This window comes from Eupeodes corollae, chromosome 3, assembly GCF_945859685.1.
Source record: "Eupeodes corollae chromosome 3, idEupCoro1.1, whole genome shotgun sequence".
NCBI classification, from domain to species: Eukaryota; Metazoa; Arthropoda; class Insecta; order Diptera; family Syrphidae; genus Eupeodes; species Eupeodes corollae.
The window spans coordinates 61452797-61476504 of record NC_079149.1 but is presented as its reverse complement, the minus strand read 5'-3'; the positions used below and the strand labels follow the sequence as shown (position 1 = coordinate 61476504).

At 34.1% G+C, this 23708-nt stretch overlaps 1 protein-coding gene across 2 annotated transcripts in view; it reads right to left on the bottom strand.

Moving 5' to 3' along the window:
* Positions 1–6412: 6412 nt before the first annotated feature.
* The window catches only part of LOC129951419 (uncharacterized), a 118323-nt gene continuing 101027 nt past the window's right edge, over positions 6413–23708 (bottom strand). The window contains exons 8-11 of one of the 2 annotated variants that reach the window (XM_056063548.1): positions 20010–20091; positions 18552–18920; positions 13507–13745; positions 6413–7352 (exon numbers count right to left, since the gene is read on the bottom strand). In XM_056063548.1, the coding sequence (XP_055919523.1) occupies positions 7338–7352; positions 13507–13745; positions 18552–18920; positions 20010–20091 (705 nt within the window). In that variant the 3' untranslated portion in view covers positions 6413–7337. The remainder of the gene's footprint in view (positions 7353–13506; positions 13746–18551; positions 18921–20009; positions 20092–23708) is intronic. The other variant, XM_056063549.1, reaches the window with a different exon arrangement.

Below are 23708 nucleotides of genomic sequence, written 5' to 3'. Positions count from 1 at the left end.
TTTAACAGGTCTGAGGACCTAAGTAAGTAAGTAAGCTACTGTTTGTAAGGATAGTTCTTATTTTCTGCTGAACGCGTTGTTCAGGTGTCAAAGGCAACTTCCAACAATTTGTAACATCTATTTAAAGACAGATTTTGTACGTTAATTCGGGATAAATTGAAAGGAAAGTATAGACATATTTTTCGGCATTTAATAATCATTTCTCTTATTACTTATTTAATCTTTAGCTCACACTTTTTTCATCAGCAGCTTTCAAGTATTAAACTTAACCAATAGCGGATCCAGAGGAGGGGGGGGGGGTGTGGGTACACCGATTCCATCCGTCTGTCTGTCTTTCCTGGATCCTACAGTCAAAATAATTGTGTTGATTGGCGTTTTTTTCATTTTATTAAAACAAAAAATAATGAAGTCCCCATACAAATTTGTTGGTTAAAACATTTGGTTTTTCTTAAAATTTCTCTAAATTTTGTATGTTCTTAAATTGGCTTCTTTCTACAAAAAAAAACATATTTTGGTATTGCTCCGGAAGGGTACCCCTCAATTTGTTTTTAAATTTCCTCAAAAACTAATGGACCGATTTTAATAATCTTCTCTTCCTGTGCAAGCTCTTTTTGATGATCAAATGATCAAATCGATGGTGATTTTTTATGATCAAAAATGTATTTTTTTTTTTTGATTTTTAAAAAGATATTAATTTGTTTACAAAACTCGATATCTCTGAAAGGGATACAAATTTGTTGAAGAGCTTTAAATGTTAAATGTACACATATTTATAAACTCTTTATTTAGTGTATTGAGCAGAAATTCGGCGAAGAGAAAAATGTGGAAAAAGAAAAACAAAGGCGTCTTAACGACTGAAGAGTTTATTTGCGAATGAAAAATATATTCTAGATATTTACAAAATGAGTTTTCATATTTTCCTACAGATACTTGATTTGTTATTTGTATACAGTAATATTTTCACATAAGTTACATACATTTCAACACCCTTCCTCAAAGCAAACATATTTTCAAATTATAACAAAATTTAACTAAGATTTAACATTTTTGTAAATTCTTGATGTTTGTTCTTTGCAAGGTTCTTTGTAAGTATATCTGCTATCATTAAATCTGTAGGAGCATATTTAAGAACGATATCACCTTCATTGACAATTTGCCGAACAAAATGATATCTAATATCAACATGCTTAGTTCTCGCATGATGCACCGGATTCTTTGCAAGTTGTTGCGCACTCAAATTATCGCCATAAACGACAGTTGGACTTCCCGCTTCACCACAGCCAATTTCAATTATGAGTCTTCTCATGGCTATTGCCTCCTTGCATGCTGTTGATAATGCCATGTACTCAGCTTCGGTGCTACTGAGTGCCACACTGCGTTGCTTCTCCGATTTCCAAGATATAGGACCACCTGCCAAGAAATACACGTAACCAGTATAGGATTTACGGTCGACCTTGTCTCCGCCCCAATCAGCGTCAACATAGCCCGTAAAAGCCATTCCACACTTCTTGTAGTGTATCTTTTTGTCTACCGTAGATGCCAAATATCTAAGAATGTGCTTCACGCCTGCATGATGCTCAACATGCGGATCCTTATTTCTCTGAGACAATTTCGCAACTGAATGCAAAATATCTGGCCTGGTCGTTAACGCCAACCACATCAGTTCCCCAATAACTGACTGATAGGATCTTGTATTTACCTTTTGACATCGATCGTTATCACAAGCTACTTGGAAACCGGCGTCTAAAGGCGTAGCTGCTGGCCTGCATTCTTGACTGCCATGTCGTTTCAATAGATCCTTAATGTATTGGGTCTGACCCAAAGTTATCTCGCCTAGTTCGCCTTCACGTTGAATCTCCATACCAAGAAATAGGTTCAACGTTCCCTTGTCAGTGCAGTTAAACGATTTTGAAATATCTGCCTTGATGTTTAACAAATCTTGTTTCGATTGGCATGCTATAATAATATCATCAACGTATATTAAAATCAGTGACAAATTACCCATTTTTTGCTGTTTATACAAGCATGGCTCATTATCGCAAGGTACAAATCCCATATCTCGTAAAACACCATCAAGCTTAAAGTTCCACTCCCTTCCTGATTGTTTTAAACCGTATATTGCCTTCTTCAGCAATAAAACTTTGTTAGGTTGAGAACTATCGGCGTATCCAGGTGGTTGTTTCATGTAAACGGTATCTGTAAGATCGCTGTTCAGATATGCCGTGCAAACATCCATCTGATGCAGAAACAGTTTCAACTCTGCAGCTAACGCCAAAATGAAACGTACACTCTCCAGTCGGCATACAGGTGAAAATGTTTCACCATAGTTCATACCATATTGCTGTGAACACCCTTTCGCAACGAGACGGGCCTTAAACCGTTCTATCTCGCCACTGGCATCTCTTTTCAGGTTGTACACCCACTTGCATCCAATAGCACGTTGATTGCTTGGTAACTCAGCAACTACCCAGGTCTGATTCGCCAACAAAGCCTCATACTCCTTCTGCATAGCGTCACGCCAGTATGAATCGTATTCACTACTTGTCGCTTCTTCGTAAGATGACGGAATGGGGACATCACTTGCAACCAGTGCGCTAAGTACATTGTATTGCTTCTTAGGGCGACCAATTCTACCTGAACGAAGCAATCTTGGCCTTCCAGGGCCAATCCTCAAATCGTCCTCTTGAACATCGTTGACCGCTTCCTCAAGATTATTTTCGCTGCTGTTCTCAACAGCTAGCTCTGTTTGACCACTTCGCTCATTAACAGTTTCTTCAAAACAGTCGTTGTCATCAAAACTTTGAGCATCTTCGTAAGCCTCAGCTTCATCGCCACTAACAACAACTTTAGAGGGTAAATCAAATGAAATCGTGTCCGGGGTCTTGAAAACAGTGCTGCCATCAGCATATTCTCTGTTTTTTAGCTCATCAAATAAGACGTCACGTTTTTCAACCACTTGTCTCGTATTGACATCATACAGTCGATAACCTTTTGCTTGAACTGAGTAACCAACCATTCGATATTCCTTCCCTTTTGCATGGAACTTGCTATTCTTATGCCCCTTCTCAAGTGCCACTGCAAAAGAACCAAAAACTTTTAGATGGCTAATAGAAGGCTTCTTACCTGTCCACGCTTCCATAGGTGTCATATTGACCAGCGCACTTGTCGGTGAACGATTGCGTAAGTAAACCGATGTGTTGACTGCTTCGCCCCACAATGAATCGCATAGTCCTGACTGCACTAACAAACACCTTGACATCTCAACCAACGTCCGATTTGCTCGTTCCGCAACGCCATTCTGTTGCGGTGTGTAAGCCATTGTCAACTGTCTTGCGATTCCATTCGTCTTTAAGTAAAGGTCGAACGTCTTATTGATGTATTCACGACCATTGTCGCTGCGTAAACATTTAAGTTTCTTGCCGGTTTGTCGCTCCACCAGATTCTTGAATTCCACGAATTTGCTGAACACCTCATCTTTGGTCTTTAGGAAGTAAACAAAGACACGTCTGGATCTATCGTCGATGAACGTCAAAAAGTATTTCGAACCACCAATTGATCTTGGCTCAAAAGGACCGCAGACATCCGTGTGTACCAGCTCTAATAATTCCGTTGCTCTGTTCGAAGTTGCATTTGGGAAAGGATGGACGTGTATTTTACTGACCATGCACGTCTTACATGTCGTATTGGATTTGAAATTGACTTTTTCAATCCCGTGCACCAAATTCTTCTTGGCAATTTCCATCAAACTGCCATAATTCAAATGGCCGTATCTTCTATGCCACAAATCCGCTTCATCTTGAACAGCAGCAAAACAATTACTGTTTCGACATTCGAATATATACAGATTTCCAACTTTATTGACTTTCAAGATGCATTCACCATCCTGTATAACTTCAGCGTGCTTTTTTCCAAAATGCACAACGCAATTATTTTGTACTGCTCGACTGACGGACATAAAATTTGACTTCATGTTTGGTACATATAACACGTTCAATAATTTCAGAGTACAAAGATCCGTTTGTAGCTGTACATCACCTCTCCCTTCTGCATACAAAAAATCTTCACCGGCCAAACCAATCATTTCTTTATGTTCTTCGAAATTTATGAAAAACCTTTTCTCACAACACATGTGGCTTGTTGCCCCACTGTCCAAGCACCAATTTGACCGATTTAATGTACACACATCCATCGCCCCCAACAAACTACATTGCTTATGTTGTTCATTTATGGTAGTAGAGCTCTCTTTGTTTCTACATTGTGCCTTCACATGTCCACGACACCCGCACTTGAAGCAAGTAATGTTTCGCAATTTTCCTTTTGCATTTGTATTGTGTTTTCCGGGAGGGTTCATCCGTTGATGACCAACTGTACTAGCTGTGAAAGCTTGTTGCTTTTCGAATAATGAATCTTCATTGCCTTTGCGTTCCCCTTCTTGTTTCAGCTTGATACACAGAATATCAAATTTGGGTAAATAGTCACGCGTCTCTATAGCCACTACAAAACTTTCGTACATTTTCGGCAAACTAGAAAGAAGAATTATTGTTCGCAATTCATCGTTCATTTCTATGCCGACTCCAGCAAGCTTGTCCAATACTTCAACAAATGTATTCAAATAGCTGGACATGCTCTGACCGTCTGACATCCGCAAACTCAATAATTTCTTGTAAAGGGATACTTTGCGTTGAGGTCCACTTGGCTGATGAACTTCTTTAAGTTTCGTCCAGGCGTCAAAGGACGTAGCACAATCCTTTATGTAACCTAATTGCGAAGGTTTTACACTCAGGGTGATCATGGCCAACGCTTTCTCGTCTATGCTTGGCCAATCGGTTCCTGTTTCTTCTTTTACTTCTTCTTTCTTCAACGTACCTGATGCAACACTCCATAGTTCCGCATGTACCAAAACGCTTCGCATCTGAATGCTCCAAGAATCATAATTCTTTTCTTCCAACTTCTCTATTTGGTACATTGCACTCATCTTGATAATTGTGACGAACTATTGCTGCGATTCAAATCTTTTCTTTTTACCACATGCGGTCGCCTGGGCCCATAACCTATTGAGCAGAAATTCGGCGAAGAGAAAAATGTGGAAAAAGAAAAACAAAGGCGTCTTAACGATTGAAGAGTTTATTTGCGAATGAAAAATATATTCTAGATATTTACAAAATGAGTTTTCATATTTTCCTACAGATACTTGATTTGTTATTTGTATACAGTAATATTTTCACATAAGTTACATACATTTCAACATAGTGCTTACCGAAAATTTAGAATTTAAATGATTTACGAAAAAAAGCTATTCGAAATTTTTTGAGAAATAAAGTGGCCTTTAAATTTTTGAGAAAAGACTTATTTTGCGGGAATATTTTTAAATGTTAAAAAATAGGAAATATTTTTAAACAGACTTTTTGGAAAAAATAGCAACCCAGATTTTCTGTTGAATACAAAAGATCTTAAAAAATTAAATAAATATACTTTTGAAGTGAATTTGCTTTGTATGCTCTAGAACTGAGATTTAAGCATGAATTTCAATTCTATAAATGTCCCAAAAACAGCAAAAGTGACACGTTTGTTAAGCTAATTGCTTATTGAAAACCATTATAAACGTTTCATATCTATTGATATAAAAGCTTTGAATCTCTTAACATATGAAGTGGAAAGAGATTCTAAAACGTGTAATTTGCTTACCATAATTTCTTTTAATTTAATTTTTTAGGGAAATTATGTACTTAAATGCAAATATTTCCTTAAATTGAACAACCAAACATTTTTCTCTCTTAAATTTTTAAGTTTTGTTGACTCCTTTAAGATCAAAGATAAGCAGACTGATAGCGATAGTAAAAATAGACTCTCAAAAATTGAGGTCGAAAAAACTTCGTCAAAAAAGTCCGACAATTCTTCATATCAAATCCTCTCTCATTTTCTGGATTTTTGAATTTTTAGCGTTCTAATATTTTATTTTTGGAAAAAAAATCTAGGTTTCAAAACAATTTCTTACATTACCCCGTGAAATGCACCAAAAACCCCCCAAACTAATGTGACTTAGTTCTTAAATATGGCGTATTTAGAAAACTTTTGGAATCTAGGAATGCTTTCATATGTAGGGAGTCATCTAAATTAAATTGTTAGACCATACCTTGCTGGAAAAAAGTGTTTTAAAATAATTTGATAACTAAAGTTGTCATTTGAGCAATTGAAATGTGTAAAGGTGGGGTGAATATACTCGTACACATGTTATGTTATTAAAATTTTGTTAGCCTCCTTTAGAAAACATTAAAGAACATTTTCAAGCTTTGAGTAAAAACTCATCTTAGTGTTTGACAACACCGCCCTCCCCCTAATGAAAAGTCTTGAACCGCCCTTGAGGTTAACAGATTTCCATTTCAAAAGAAAATATTAATTAAAAAAAAATATGTATTATTATTTAAAATGTTTTTATTTTCAGGCAATTTTTATATTTTGTATACAAAATGTTTTTCTTATAGACAACAAAAAAAACATACTCATACATTCAGCGAAAAGTTTTTAAATCAATAATAATCTCTATGAAATAATAATTAAAATCTATTTTCTAACTTTATCTAATTTATTGTTATTAATATAATAATTTTCCAATCTTCTCTATTCGTCATCATTGCTTGATTTTTTATATAAATTTTATTTCGACACATGTTTGTATGTAATGTGTAAAACATTTCATACATTAAATAAAATAAAAAAAATATAAAGAAGTGTTTTAACAAATCATTCAATTTTTATAATTATATTCTTATAATGGACTTTATTTAAATATCAACAAAATCCATTCGTTTTATTTGTGATAAAATTAATATCATAGTTTATAAAAAAGTAAAAATAATAATATCATAAAAAAAATACTTAAAAAATTATGAATATTATTTATTTATTTTATATACGCATGGTTTTTGTTTAAACTTAAAAATTAAAAAAAAAATGTTATACGTATTTCTTTATGGTAAAAAAGAAAATTTAAAATATTATAGGCCTAGAAAAAAATTGCTATTAAAATTAAATTTCGAAAAAATCAAAAATATTATATGTACGAGTATTTATATCAAACAAAACAGTTTAGTTTTCTGTGTGTATTTTATGTTTTTATTTTTGAAAATTTCAATATTTCTGTTGTTTTCACATTTTGAAGATTTCTTGGTGATGGCTTGGTTGGTTGGTTTTTTTTGTTGTTTTTCTCTATTTCTCAATCGGAACTTGAAATAGATTCAATTTTCAATCCCACTCACCGATGTACATGGTTCGAGGTGTCGGGACGTAGCCCCGAGTTGGCAGTGGCAAGCGGCCGTATATGTGATTATAAGGTGACTCTACGATGTCTGAATCTGGAACAAAAAGTTGAAATATTTTCTCTTTTAGTTAAATATTATTTTTTTTAAAATAATAAATTTATCTATACTATATAAAATGTATATTTATTGCAGATAAGTAGTGTGTTAAATGCATATATAGATTTTAGATACAATTATTTTTCAAAATTAAAAGCTGATATGAATGCGTCCATCAGGATTTGTCAAAGTAAGTTGCTATTAATTTAAGGCCATTTGTTGCATTTAGTTTACTGCATATTGATTAAGATTTCTATGTTTTTGGCTTAGAGTGGCTGTGCTTTGTTAGAGATTTCGGATATTGTAGTGCAATACCAGTTACATATAAGATAAAAGAAACCGCCTCTTTAATGCATAGTTAGTAGTCTGAATGTTACTGTTGCATTTTGGATTTCAAAATAAAATCCGCAGAATTATACAAATAAATATATGTACATGTAATACTTAACTACATATTTTTGATCTTTTAGTTGATTTGAAGTCCAAATTTTGCAAATTAATGTGTTTAAAAAATCAAGGAAGTTTTGTTTGAAATTTGAGGTCAAGTTCACTTGTGTCAAAACATTAGTTGACTTTATTAATTATTAGTATGAAGTTATTATAAATATACGGTCTAATTTTTCGAAATGCAAAATTTGACATTTCTTGACGTTTTTAATCTGAGTAAAAGAATTTAAGAGAGATGTCATGTGTCTACTTATACTTTACTTTTACTGATAATAATATTAAAAGATGCAGAAAGGACTTTTAAAAAAAATGAGTTAGACATTTTTTTTACTCTAGAAATTTTATTTTTTTTTTTCAAATTTACTTGAGACCAAATATCTGTCAAACCAAAAACTATAGTGACTTCAAATTAAATTTATATTAGACATTGTGACGTGACACCGAATTGTTATAAATTCAAAAAAAAGAAATCAATTAACCTTTTTTTATAATTTAAAACAAAACTAAGTAAAATATTTGTCACATATTATATTTTTTAACAAAAAACTGATATTACCTCTATTAGGAGGTTATTTGCAGCTTAACAATAAATGTCTTATATTTAAATTATGTACCAAAATAAGGAGCCATTTTCAAGATGTTGAATTTCGAAAAAAAAATGTTTAATATTTGTTTTTTAAATAAAAATAATTACATTTTTGATCATTATCTTGGCTTGTGTAAAAAACAGATTAAAATCGGTTATTTAGTTTTTGAGAAAAGTTAATAACAAAGCAATGGTTATATATGTATATGGGATACCCTGCTGGAGCAATACAAACATTTTTTTTTTATTGGAAGAAGCCAAATTTAGAAAAACAAATTCGGTTCGGTTTTTAGGAAATTCGAATTTTCAATTTGTTTACCAAAAATTTGCATTAATATTTAGTCCAAAAAAATAAAAAGAACGTCTAATGCGAATTGGTTCAAAAGCCTAAATTCCAAATTTGAAGTCATTCGATTCACTGGTTTGGTCTGTAGGATCGAAGATAGGCGGACGGAATCAGGGCTGTTTACTTGCGATATATAGGAATTATATGGCAAGTTTTGCATTGGTGCAAAATTTCAAACTCGAGATTTTAATCAAACATGATATTACGATGGTAAAGAAGACAAAAAAGTGGGTTCCGCGATTCCGTCTGTCTGTCTGTCCACGCTCCTACAGCTTAAGGGTCGACTGAGATCAACCTTGAAAGTTAAGGTTTTGAGGAGATTCGCGTAAGGCATTTTTTTAAAGATCAAAACTCCATATACAGCTTTTACGATAGCAATTTCTAGGTGGCACAATTTACCAACATGCTCACCCACAAAACTCATATGGCCTTCACTGGACCTAGAACGCTCTAAAGACTTGTTATCTCGATGCAGACTTCATATTAGCTCCCTAATAGGCGCCCTTACGGGACACTGTCTTCCCTTTTAAAAAGCTCAAAATGGTTCGACTAGTAAGAAGTAATTCACGTGTATCACAATGGGTCTTTTCTTTTGGCCTAAGTGTGTGGATTATGAATCCGCAACCACGTTAACCTAACCTAACCCCCATATAATTTGTCTCGTCAAAAAAACGAAAATTTGGATTTTTTCAAAAACAAACCGAAAGATTTTTTTTTAATTTTCTCTAAAATTTTATTTTTTAATTTGGGTTCGTTTAATAAGAAAAGCATATTTTTGTATTGCTCCGGAAAGGTACCGCTCATAGAACTGTTTTTTTGGTTTTTAAGTTTCTCAGCAATTTATAAACCGATTTCAATAATTTTTTTTTTTCTTATATTGCCTTAGCAATATTTGATTATCAAAAGTGCAGTTTTTTTTTTGTTTGGATTTTAAAAAAAATATTGAATTTTTTTTTTTCAAAATTTTGTATCTCAAAGACGGGTCAACATTTTTTTTACGAAATTTAAATGCAGAGCGTATATTTACAATCACTAGACAACTACATACCAACAATATTTTTAGAACAAAATTGAAAAATTTTATGTAAAAAATAATTAATTTAAAAAAAACGCTTTAACGATTTTCGAAAAAAATTGAAAAATCATGTACATTTTTGAAGAAAAACTTATTTTTCAGGTAAAATTTTGTATCGTACATTAGTTTTTTTAAAAATTATTTTACTTGTATTAAATGAAACCCCCTCCCATCTCACTGTGCATGAGCCCGAAAGAGATCGGATTAACGAATATGACATGTTTAATCAACAATCTATTTTAAAGTGTCTATCAAGAAGTATTATCTTGGTACCTTTGTATATATTTATGATTGTAAAATACTATTCTTTAAGAATAAGGTTGATTAACACATATTTAACATGCTTTCGCCTATATAAAAGAATAAATACTAAGTACAAGTTAAAAAAAGGACCAGAGAGAGTATATGAAAAAAATAAACTGAACGTATAACTCAATGTTTGCGCTGATAACTTGTAGGAAAGAAGGAATGTGATTGGATTGTAGTAAGTATCTTCTACCTACCAATAACATTCATTAATTATCATCATAAACATGTCCTTATTTATCTATCTGCATAAAGCTGAGCACGCCAATGGACTATTATTGACACCTACCTAACTACAAAACCAATAGGCGATCGCTTTACAATTTAAACATAATGTACATGTTCTGCCTCTTTCTTATCTTCAGATAATTTCTTTTCCGTCCTGGTTCTTCTAATATGAAATTAAAATAAAGCTATCCAAAGTAAAAGGCTTTGAACGAACTAGTTGAATACACAAACAATTAAATATTTAAAAAAGATTTTTCCTTATTGACCGCAAAAATCGTTATAAAAAGACAAAATTTGTTGTTGTTTTTAAAATTTTAATACTTTTTATTCAATACGAATGCATTTCGGTTCTCAACTGCGGAACCATCATCAGCGGACGACAATTAAACAAAAACACAAAGAGATTACACAAATTACAATTTACAAAAGCTTGACTTTAAGAGAAAACAGAACAAAACAAAACAAAGAGTGTGATAAGTACTGTTTTTATCTATTCTCTTTCTTAATAGCGCTGAATAGTTTGGAGTCAATTGGTCCAGGTTCTAAGTTCATGAGGTTGTTGTTGATATATATATATATAGATTCATATGCGTCCAGTTTATTAGGTTTGTTTACTTTTTTCAAAAGCTTAAAATTGTCGTCAAAAGAAGTTATTTTGTGTGGACTATCGTTGTTTGGGTCAAATATGTGGGCTGCTATTGCTTTGTCTATCTCTTTCTTTTTTACGGATCGATGGTGTTCGTTGAATCTATCCTAGGATCAACAAAAGACAACATACCAACTAATCGATGCAGCGGCATTTACCAAATCTCTTGCTCTAACTGCAACAAAAAATACATTGGACAAACAAGAAGAGCTGCAGAGGTTAGATTCAACGAACACCATCGATCCGTAAAAAAAAAAAAAAAAAAAGAAAGAGATAGACAAAGCAATAGCAGCCCACATATTTGACCCAAACAACGATAGTCCACACAAAATAACTTCTTTTGACGACAATTTTAAGCTTTTGAAAAAAGTAAACAAACCTAATAAACTGGACGCATATGAATCTATACATATATATATCAACAACAACCTCATGAACTTAGAACCTGAACCAATTGACTCCAAACTATTCAGCGCTATTAAGAAAGAGAATAGATAAAAACAGTACTTATCACACTCTTTGTTTTGTTTTGTTCTGTTTTCTCTTAAAGTCAAGCTTTTGTAAATTGTAATTTGTGTAATCTCTTTGTGTTTTTGTTTAATTGTCGTCCGCTGATGATGGTTCCGCAGTTGAGAACCGAAATGCATTCGTATTGAATAAAAAGTATTAAAATTTTAAAAACAACAACAAATTTTGTCTTTTTATAACGATTTTTGCGGTCAATAAGGAAAAATCTTTTTTAAATATTTAATTAATCTGACCACAAACCTGGCTAAATCATCACAAAATTAATTGTGAATTTAATTAACACAAACAATTGTTTTCGTTAAGTATGCTTACAAGTATTTTTCATTTCCGGGATGAGTTGTCTTGGGATGAGTTGTGTCTTGGGATGAAACTAGCTTACCGACACAAAATGTTGTGTATTCGATAAGTTCATTCAAATACACAAACCATTTCCCTTAACATAATATTTCATGTTTTTATTATAGTAAAAAGGTAAGGTTTTTAAACAAATTATAAATTAATATCAAAATTAAATTAATTTTATAATATAAAAAATATTGTTATGAACATTTAATATTTTTTTTTGTTAAAAAATGTAATCGAAAACTTTCTTAGACACGAAAACCTACAAAAACGAAAAAAAAAACTGGTGAAATGGTTTTCGACTCAAGAAAATAGAAAACAAAGAATAATATCCAACAACATTTCAAATTGAGTTATCAATTCTGTTTGTAAACGTAGCGCGTCGTTTATATTTTTGAGTATTTTGTTTGCTTTATTCATTGAGGTATTAAGTTGCCCTTTTTTTCAAAAAGCAAGAACGTCAAGAACTCATCCTGGCAAGCAAATTCAATGTTTTTGAAGATCTGAAGTCCTCCTTCATATACGTGATGATTTATTCTAATTTGTAGTTTAAAAACAGAAATCTTGGACAAATTAAAGTCACAATAATAAAGTACAAGCATTCAACAGTTTTAATAGCATACTTTTATAATTTTTGGTTTTTAGAAACTCATGTGTTCTATTTTACTTGTTTTTAAAAAAAGTTTCTTGAAATTTAATTTTTTTAAATGTATGCGATAGTAAACTCTTAATTTTCATATTTGCAACTTCACCTTCTAAACTATTGATCTAATATAAGTGGTTAAGTGTTCTTTATTTTAAATTTCAAAAAGCGTCATGTGCAACTTCATGAAACATGCTTTCACGGGAGTGGAGTGTTTTTTGTATTTACCATCATGCAATTTTATGATACCAATGAAACCTTGCAATTAATATGAGAGAGACATTTATGTAAAAAACTATATCCACACATTATTGTTTTTGAAAGTGCATTAGCAAATGGAGTGTAATGAATTGCTTGATTGATTTGTTTTTCAATAAATTCAAACAGATGGAAAGGTGAATATATAATAAAGCCTAGACAATATGGTAGTTTGCCACAAAATTATCGTCTTGGAGTCGAAAGTTATATAAATGAAGTAATTCAAATAGTAAATAGTCTTCGTTGAATACAGCAATACTCAGTTAAGTTATTGGCCTCATAAAATAGTATTATGTCAATTAAAAAAGTGAAAATGTGTATTATGCACATGCAAATTAATCGACCATCAACAAAGTTTCTTAGTTCCAAGTTTCATTAGAAAATTGCGTGTTTCGATATAAATTTCAGTTGCAACAAACTTATTTCTAAGCTTATTAACTTTAATGACAAATTACATAAGAATCCGTCCAGTTTTTCAATCAGTTATCTTGTGCAAACAAAAACTCCAATTGAAACACTGGAATTCTATCCCAATAATTGATGCTCTATTAGATTTTTAAAAAGTCCTAAAATATGTATTTTTAAGTCGAGTCTGTTTTCATATAAATTTTCAATTCTCGCATTTTTAATGGTTCCTTTTTAATGGTTCATCTCTAATGTCAAGCCCATTTTGTATTATTTTATTTATTATTTTCTATGAAATATTTGAAAGCTTGTTGAAAATTGAAAACAATTTTGTGTCCTACCTTCGATAAATACTGTTTGACTCGATTAACAATTGGTGGAGTGAATTTTTCAATCTTCGGTATTTTATTAATATTCTTTGTATTCTTCAATGTATTATCCGAACGTGTTTGTTGTAATAGTATTAATGGCCGATGTGACTTCTGTTGGTAGGGAGGCTGCATAACATTAACCAAACCAGAGGAATTTATAGGGAGTACTGGAACACCTTTATTATTCTGGGGATGAAACATTGGAACAACTGGCAAAGAGAAAGGTATACCAGAGGATTGTGCGGGTTAGAATTGGACACCAGTTGAGGATAAAAAGCAATCTAATCTAAAGCCAAAGCATACAAAAGCATAAGCCCCCTTTCTTCTGTTTTTTTTTCTTTTAATTATAAATTCTTAATAATTGTTTATTTTTAGAGCAAACAATTATTAAATCAATAAAAATGATACGTTTTTAACAGGCAAATTTAACCTATATAGAAAATTCTTTCAATTGTTTGAAATTTAATTATGTACTAAGAAATCAAGCTCAAGACATGCGATGTGAAGAAATAAGAAAAAAAGAAACCAAATCACAAGTTTTGAGTGCAGATACTGTACCTTTACATCATTATAGAACTTTAAAGTGAGTTTCAAATGTAAGAACGGGCAAAGTCAGTTTTTTAATACTTTTTATTTTATAAACTATAACAGATACGAAAAAAATCTTCAAAGCTTTTCCTTATAACATTTATTGAGCTTTAATTTTGTGGAACAAAATTTTTTGATACGACAAATAGTTTTCGAGATAAACGTGAAAAACTGAAACAATCTCCATGTATCTCTTAACTGCCGCTAGAGCTCACGTCGGATTCTTGGGGACTTTTTATGAGTCATCACCAGACGCAGACATCCCTTAGTAAGTGTGCCAAGTTTCAAAACTGGTGGATTTTTTTTTAGGTGAAAACCTTTATTAACTGGAATATTTCAGTTGAATGAAAAGTATGATTAGCTGTCATTGTGACTTATGTAAGTGGAACTAACTAGATAGTTAGGAAGGTTTTTCTTGACAGTTGACAGTCAACTTTCCAATAAACGTGCATTAATTGGAATGCAATTTTTTTTCAGTTGGCCAATCAGATGCTAGAAACTTTCCTTACCTTCAAGTCCCTTGTCATCTGAACCTGTCCAATATGTTTTGTCTTTAAAGGATCTTGCACATGAGCTACGAACTGCCAACTGTGCATGATTGCATATTTTGACTTTTCTTTCACATGAGCTTTATTTCTATTCACAGACAGCGACAAATTGTCAATTTATAATTCAGCTTTTCAACAAACAAAACAAGAGCGAACAATTTATTCGTTGCAGTGTGGATGGTATGTGGAACGTGAATAGAGTTTGACAGTTCGTAGCAAACACACTGCAATTCGTTACTACCAAATTGTTTTTACAAAATTGTCTTGTTTAAGAGAACAAAATGCAAATTTTATTATCCTAACATAATTGTCAATTAGTTTCTTATAATTTTAATGTGTTTTTGTTTGAAATTGACGTTTTAAAATGTGTAAAATCACGTTTGTTGGTCCATTCGTTGTTCGCTCTCATGTGCAAGGCCCTTAAGAATTAAATTGGTTTTATTTTCAAGGCGAACAAAACACGTTTTTCGTTTATTTTCTTGAAGACAGATTTGAATGGTAATTCCGTAGGACTTTCATGTCAAAGGTCTTGGGTTCAATCTCTGCCTGTGTACATTGGTTTTTTTCTTTCACGGATACTGCCTCTTGAGAGGAATCGACAAACCCTTCAAAAGTAATTGTTGTCATATATGTAAAGTGCTTTTCAAATTATCCGTTCAGATTCGACATTATCCACATCTGACATCAATCGCACACAGGAATAGTTTCAAATTGTAATTCGCAAGGCCGGCCGCCCTGAATGCTCTCTACTAGTTGAAGCGCCATCTAATTTATTTTGTTTAAATTAATTTGTGGAGCTGCCAAATTTTTGTTCAGAGTATATTGATTCATACGACATAAGGTATTTGAAGGTTCATTGTATTACAGACAGCTGTCAAAAATTGCCTTTTTTGAAAAAAACTTATTGGAAGGTTATTGAAGAAAAATATGACTGTAAAGTCACTGTCAAAATAATAATAAAAAAAAAAACAAACAAATATAAGAAAGTTTTGTGAAAATCAAAAGTCAAAATTAGCTTACCAAAAAAACTAACTAAAACTAATAAATTTATCAATTTTCAAGAAGAGATTCTATAAAAAAATAATTTAACAATTGCTGTAAGCAGGGGGTTTGTTCGTAGACTACTACATTAACATGTGGTGTTGAAGAGAGCTTGAAGCTTGCCTCAATTATTTATATACCTGAATCGAGTTGAAATGAGCTTTGTTCGCCTCGATTCCAGTTGGAAATCGAAGTCGAACCTGTGTGGTTTTACAGATAATGCGCAATGGTCTGTTTATTCGCATGTTTGTGTACAAAATATTTAGATTTTCTTAATTCAAATTAAAAAAAAAATGAACATGGAGTAGTAGCATATTCTTATATGGTGCTAAACTATTCAATTTTTCATTGTTTAACACGAATCAAACCATCGCACTTGCACTTCATTAGAAACATCGAAACACCATTTGCATTTTAGAAATTGCTGTCAAACTTAAGCATCTAAACTGAGATAAACCTTTGGTGGAAGCATAGAAAAACTTAATTATCTTTTTTATTGTTTTCTCTTGCAAAATAAGCCCAATTATTCTATTTTCATTAACAAAACTAAATAATGTCAATAGTAACAGATTGATTTTTGTCCCCAATGGAAAACACATGATTCCAAATGCACAACTACTCAACGAACACAGCCATCGAGACACAAATCCATTCGAGACTCGTATAAATGTCAAAAACCCAAATTTAAGGATTTTCTGGTTCTATTCTTTCACAGCATGACAGGTTAGAATATATGAATGTAGTTCAACATGATGATTTTTATTCAAACATTTCTAATAAAATTTAACTAAAAATAACTCAGTCAAGAATCCTAGGGCAACATACCAACTTCTTGATAGACAGATACATTTTACATCGTATCTATTATCATCAGTTAACATATTTTTTTTTAATTTCAAAGAAAGTAAATTCCTAAACCCTCTCCCTTTTTATCATTTTTGGTAACCACAGTTGTGACCTGTCAAAATTAAATTTAAGCTCTGACCCTCATTTCCATGGTTACGTTGTTTATAAGAAATATGTATAAAAGCAATAATTTTGTGTGTGTGCATAATAAATTAAAGCATCTTTAAGCTATAATTAAAAAATCATATTTGGGAAGTGTAGAAAGTGATGTGTGATGTGAAGCATGCAAAGCAGTGATTGGCTGTTGTTAGTTTTAGAAGCATAATGAGAGACATTCACTTTTATCCCATTCGTCAAAAAAAAAGAAATATACATTAAAGGAAACATAACTCACAGGATAAAAATGCATTTCTAATGATTTACCTATAGCGAAAGTAATGAATGCCCGAAGCCCGACACAGACTTTGTCGTCTCTGTGCGTGCGTCACGCGTCGGCGTCCTTGTCATTGCGTCGTCGTAGTCATTTTTCTTTGTCTGTCAGGAGCTGTAGAAGAAGCAGAAGAAGTTGCCGAGTCATTATTATTTGTAGGATGCGTTGTATAAATCTTAGTCCTTTCATCTTTTAAGTTTAATAATCTTGAATTTGAATTCGTTTCATGCTTAGGCTTCGCGGTTTACGTGGCTTCAGATATCCATATATGGATTCCATGTCGCTATCGAGTCTATTGCTGCCGTTGCCATTATTCACAAACGAATTGGTATCGTATAAGGACTGCACGGCCACATAATCGGGATTCGCGTGTGAAGGTCTTTTACGCCAGCACGGTGGCGGTACTGGCGGGATTGACATATAATTTGAATGCTCTGTCTGGTTGTTGTTTTTGTTGTTATTGGATGTCAATGGAGCATTTTTTGTGTTTGGGGCAGTCTTTGAATTCAGATTCGAATTTGGATTTGGATTTGAATTTGAATGGGCAATAGTCGGTACGGCAGAAGACTTAGATTTGTTTACCGACAACGATGACGGAGAAGGAGATGGAATTGACGACATAGATGCAGCCGATGAGAGTTGACCACGACCGCGATCACGTTGGTCAATCACTGATGGCTGATGCTGGCGTCTTTCATAGTTCGAGGGATGGACGTCAATGTGCTTGATTCTGTCGTAGATGTTTTTTTGTTTGTTAAGGTCGTCGGAATTCTCAAAGAAACTCTCCGTCGAGATAGAGACTTTGCGCGATCCTGTAAGATCTGTGTTCACTGTCGGTTCTGTCCCATTGATTGGTTGTCCTTCGTAAAGTGAGTAGTGTTTGGTATAGTTATTGTTGATATCGAGGCTTTTGGGGCCATTATTGATGTGGTTTGAGCTTTTGTTGGTTCTGTAGTTGGGTCTGGGTATCGAGGTCTCCCGAATAGGTTGGGCGCTCAATTTGCGATTGACGCTGGCTTTTGTTTGGATTGTTGATAGTGCCACAGCGGCAGTGCTTTTAATGTCACCATACGTCTTGTCTTCATCGTGTATTTCGTAGATTCGTTGGGCGTCAATTGCCGCTCTGTCTAAGTCGGATATGTCACTTTCACTGCACCATTTAATGACATTGGGCAGCTGTGTCGGTGCCACCCTGTCAATGTCATAATGGTTGTACAACGGATTGTGACGCGTAGATACGTGACATCTATTGCAGTTGGTCGGTCGTAAATAATCATGTGGAGTCGGTAGAAGCATGGTGTTGCGCCGCAAGGCCGGCCGGCGACTGTGATGGTAACCACCACCACCACCGCCACCAACACCACTATTGACACCATGATTGCCACTGTTTGCTGGCACAGCACCCGCGGCGGTGGCAGCGGCCACAGGGCTACCTGCAAAGCCTGTAGCGTCTATGGAATATTTGTCGAGTATGGGAAAGTTTGAATAGTTTGGTACTTGGTCTCGGTACGGGCAATGATATGGATGATGGTCAAGCATATAATTCATTTGGCTATAAATACCTATTCCGCTTTCGAAACTTCTAGCCTGCCACATCATTTGTTGGTGGTGATGTGCAGCGGCAGCTGCTGTATGTGGCGTTGGTTGAGGAGCGGCATGATGAGCGTGATGCGCCGCAGCAGCTGCGGCCAGCATTTGTTGATGATGCATATATGGATGAAGTGGAGCAGCAATTGGCATGTGAATCATTGAGGTTTTCTTTTGTGATGATAAAGTGTTCATGTTGCTGTTGATGATATTATTGTTGTTGTTGTTGTGGTTGAGGGTATTGGTGTTATTATTGACAAGAGGTTCCTTGATTTCCTTGGATGATTTTTGTGATTTACCAAAGTTTGGAACACGAGCTCGAAGTCCGCAGTAGTAGGGATCATCTATAAAAATTAATAAAACAAATGTTATGATTTAAAAACAAAAAAAAATACTTTAATCAAATTGAAATTTATCACGAAAAATTATGTAAATGAATCGTAAAATTGTTAAATAATTATTTTCACGCCATCTTTTTTACTTTCAATTCTAGTTTTGTCTACTTCATTCCTTATCCATGGTCTGACTCCCGCACTTTTGGTAATAAATATGTACAGATAAACTCGGGCTGTTTCTTATAAATAAAAACCAGGTAGGGCTTGGCAAAAGCCGCATGAGCTGAGCATGTGAATGAACTAAAAATGATCAACGTAAACGATAGAACACTGCAATATATGCGCTCAAAGTTTCGCACGTTCGTCATCGTCATGCAATGTCAAATGTGAACACATAAAATACCTTTGACATTTCACTGAAGTGTCTAAGCGTCGTCGTTGCTTTTATGCATCTCTAAGTTTAAAAAAAGCTTTTATACACCTCCTCCTGGTGGGAAGGTATGCAATCAATTCTATGCAGTTCAGAGATCAGCATGATTTATGTGTGAGCACATTTGAAATGGGTGAGAATTGTATCTTTTCTGAAGAAAAATTTAAAAACAATATTTTGTTGCCACCTTTTTTGAAACATACTTTTGGATATTGGATTGTATGAATGCTTAGCTTTATTTTGTCGATCTAACTTTTCCTAAGTCAGCCCAGCCACGGGATGGCATGGCGCGGCGGCGGTGGCGCTGCTGGCGTTAGTGGTGGTCGAAATGTCAGTCATATGGAAAGTATTATTACATTGACTTATTTATTGCCCCATTGATCTATTACAATTGAGATTGTGTGTACTACACGTAGAGAGTGCAGTGCAGTGAACAAGCACTCTTGATGGCAATGATGCCGCCAGATATATCGCAACCTGTGTACATTCCCTGCCGAGATGATGGCCACGACCGACCAGCACCGACGCGACGACCGATGACGGTTGCGCAAATGTACAAAAAGTGCGCGCTGTGCGCATAGAATATGCATACGTACGAATTGCGCGCATCGCATCGGATCGCATATATAGAGTTTCATAATTCTTATAAAATGTTTATAAATGCTTACCATATTTCTTGTTGTCTTTTCCTTTATCCGATTTACCTCGGGACAATTTGATTCTGCTCTCTTCAATGTCATCGTAGTCCGGCTGTGGAGATAAATGTTTAGAAAAAAATAAAAGTTAAATAGAAGTATACGACGCATAATATTAAAATAGCAACACAAACTATACAAACAAAAAGAACTATTCGCATACGGATGATACCCATATGACATAGTGGTCTTATACAGTTTCTGAACTTGGATAAATCAGTTAAAACAACAAAAGTAGCTGTGGATGTTCAGTGAGCAGTAGCAGTAGAAGTAGCAGTAGCAGTTAGCAGAAGTAGTAGATTGTGCATTAGTTCCAATACGATGTTAACTTTTTTGTGCTATTTTTGCTTAATGGCATTGGCATTGTCCATTCTGTCAGAATGGATATATTATTCTGGCTTCAATTTCAATTGGAAAAAACACAAAAGCGACTGCGCATTCACATGTAAAGTCATTTGTTTCAATCTGAAATGGAATTTGTTTTGTTGCGAACTACTATAACAAAAAATGAATAAGAAATAATGAAGGTGACTCTGAATTTAACATTTTTCTTCTTCTTGGAATTGTTGTTTATACTTTTTTTGAGGTTATGTTTTATGTTTTAAGATTTAAGTGAAAGCAGTGAGAAGGCTTTTTAGAATTTAGAATAAAGGGTGTCCTAAAAAAAAAACATGAAGATTTCAATTTGAAATTTAATTAAGGTATTGGCAACACTTAAATAAACGATTTGACAGCTGGCATTTAAGTAAAAAATTTGACAGCTGATTGTTTAAATTTCTTAAAACGAATGTTAAAAGAGAGGACAACTTGTTTTTTCAATATATATATTTCAAAAGACCTTGTAGTTTGGCTGCAGGAGTGTTTGAAATTTTTGGACTTTACCCACAAAAAGCTCAAGCACTACATTCATCTTTTTTTTTGAATTATCGCACATTCAAAAAGATCAGTATATCTTTTTCTATGCCAAAGAAACAGTTTGAGCACTAGGAAAAGAGGAAAGGGTGCCGGTATACATTGATTTTGGAATCTTGAACATTGCTATTACAAGGAAAGATAGATTTTGGCAAAGTATTCCACATTCATGTAGTACGGTTAAGAACTGAACCTCTGTACTTCATAGTACAACCAAAGTTTGTGTCAAGATTAAAGTGATGGGTATTCCTAGAACGCGACTACAATTAAATTGTTTAAGTGGAGGAGTGCATTCTCCATCATCATTCTGCACAAACGGATAAGTTTGACAGGGATGCCAAAACCAGACTTTCCTCTGTAGAGCTCTGATGCTGTCATACGCGGCTTTAAAATCCATATCGATTTGAAGTTCCTGGGGCTTTTCCAAGATCTGCCGTAGTGTGAATATTTGTTTGATAGTGGACTCTTCTGGTCTGAAGCCACACTGATAAGGACCTATCAGGTTGTTGACGAAAGGCTTCAGACGTTCACATAATATGGCAGACAGGATCTTATACGCAATGTTATGGAGACTGATGCCTCTGTAGTTGGCGCAGTTTAGAGGGTCTCCTTTCTTATGTATCGGGCACACTATGCTGAGATTCCACTCATCGGTCATGATTTCTTCCGACCATCTGAGCAGATGAGTTGGTGCATGCTCCGTACCAAGTCATCGCCTGCTGCTTTGAATAGTTCGACAGGGATGCCGTCAGCCCCAGCAGCTTTGTTTGATTTCAGTTTAGTTATAGCTATCTTCACTTCGTCGAGGTCGGGTAGGCGGAATTGTCTCCCAGGTTGAGTGGTTCTATCTCCCTTACAGCGTAATTCGGTTCTTCATCGCTGTTATATAATTTGGAGAAGTGGTCTTTTCATATTTTCAGCATTGACTGCGGTTCTTCTACGATGTTCCCTGATCATCTTTACAGGCTTCGGTTCGTGGCTGGTACCCTTGAGAGTTTTTTTTTTACCTTTTGGTAAAATTTACGAACCTCATTCCTGTTGTGACATCCCTCTATCTCCTCGATCGCGCTTGCTGGCATTCAATAATATCAACAGTAACAGATTTATTTTTTCCCCAATGAAAAACACACATGATTCCAAATGCACAACTACTCAATGAACACAGCCATCGATATACAAATGCAATATCAATCGTACCGTCATTTGAGAGCAAAATCACATAAGATCCATTCGAGAGTCGTAAAGATGTCAAAAACCCATCCGTAGTAACATTCTACTTGAACTTTTATCGGTAGTATTCATACTGCGGATATGGTTTTTGTTATTCGTGTAAAATCCTACTATACTATTGATAGATTTTCCAACAAAACACGTATAATGACATTATATTTAAATGTCAAACGTGACAGTACATTGCATTATATTTAATATAATAAAAAAGGAAGACAAAATAAAAAAATACTTCCTTCAATTATTTTTTAAAAACGTTGGTTCAAGGCACCGCTTTAAATTTAGACAAAGGCATAAGACATTAGCAACGCTAAAATCAAGACTAGAATAACTCTTGCAAATCATCTTGCAATCTTGACCTAGAAGGCAATTGAGTAGTAAATACTCCTCTCACGAATTTCAAGTTACCATCTATAAACTATAAGATACTCACAATCCCGGTTCTCATTTATCACGTGAAGGATTGAGTCTTGTCAAGGCAAGTTGAGAACGTCTTAGGATGCTTCGAGAGAAAAATTCTTCTTTTGTCTCGTTTGCATAGATGGAGAGTGAAGAAGAAGACTCAGAGACGAATTGTACAGCGACAATTATTTGGTCAAAAAAATTGAAGTTCAACAACTTAGAACAGATGGACCATTTAGAACGACATCAACATTCCAGCTCAGATTGTCTTTGAATCCAATCCACAGGGACGAACGTAGTAAAGGAAAACAGCGCCTCAGGTAGCGCACGCAGCTGGAAGAGGACCTTAACCAATTCGACTTCCGAAATTTTAAACAACTAGCTATTGACCGATCTGGTTGTATACGCATGTTGGTTGAGGCCCAAGTCCATCCTGGATTGTAGGGCAACCTTAAGAAGAAGAAGAATTTTTTCAAGTGTTTAGTGTTTTAAGTAGATAGCCTCTATTTGGAAACTACAATTGTAAATTAAATACAAACTTGGGACTCCAAAATTATTGGGGCCTTTTACTTCTGCTTTTGGTATACTTTATTTTTTTTATTGTTTTAAATGCTATAAACATAACGCCAACAACAAAATCGGTGAAGTGCACCCAAGTTCTATATTATTATTAATTTCTTAAAACAGTAATCAACATGCCTGAATAAAGTTATTACTAGTTATTATTGATTACCACATTCCAATTACAAATTTATAACACTTCCCACCTATCTGTATATACCCTACCAACTGACTTCAGGTTTTGTTCTGCATAATGTATATTATTTTTCTGCACCCGAAGCTTACGTAACGCAACACCAATTACCATGTTCTTCCTTGAACAAGTGCAAAATTGCCTTATGATGTCAAAGAGTGTGCTGCACATTCCTCTATAGAGTCTTAGCCCTCTTGCGCTGCTTCCATCACTCTTTGCATCTTCTGATCAGTGAAGCAAACTTCGATAATTATATTCCATAAAACCATAACAATCGTAGTTAAATCAGTCAACCCAACCGTCCGTCGTCGTTGTCGGTCGCCGCGTCTCGTCACCCGCATACATGTATAGGTATATCGCGTAGACATTACATG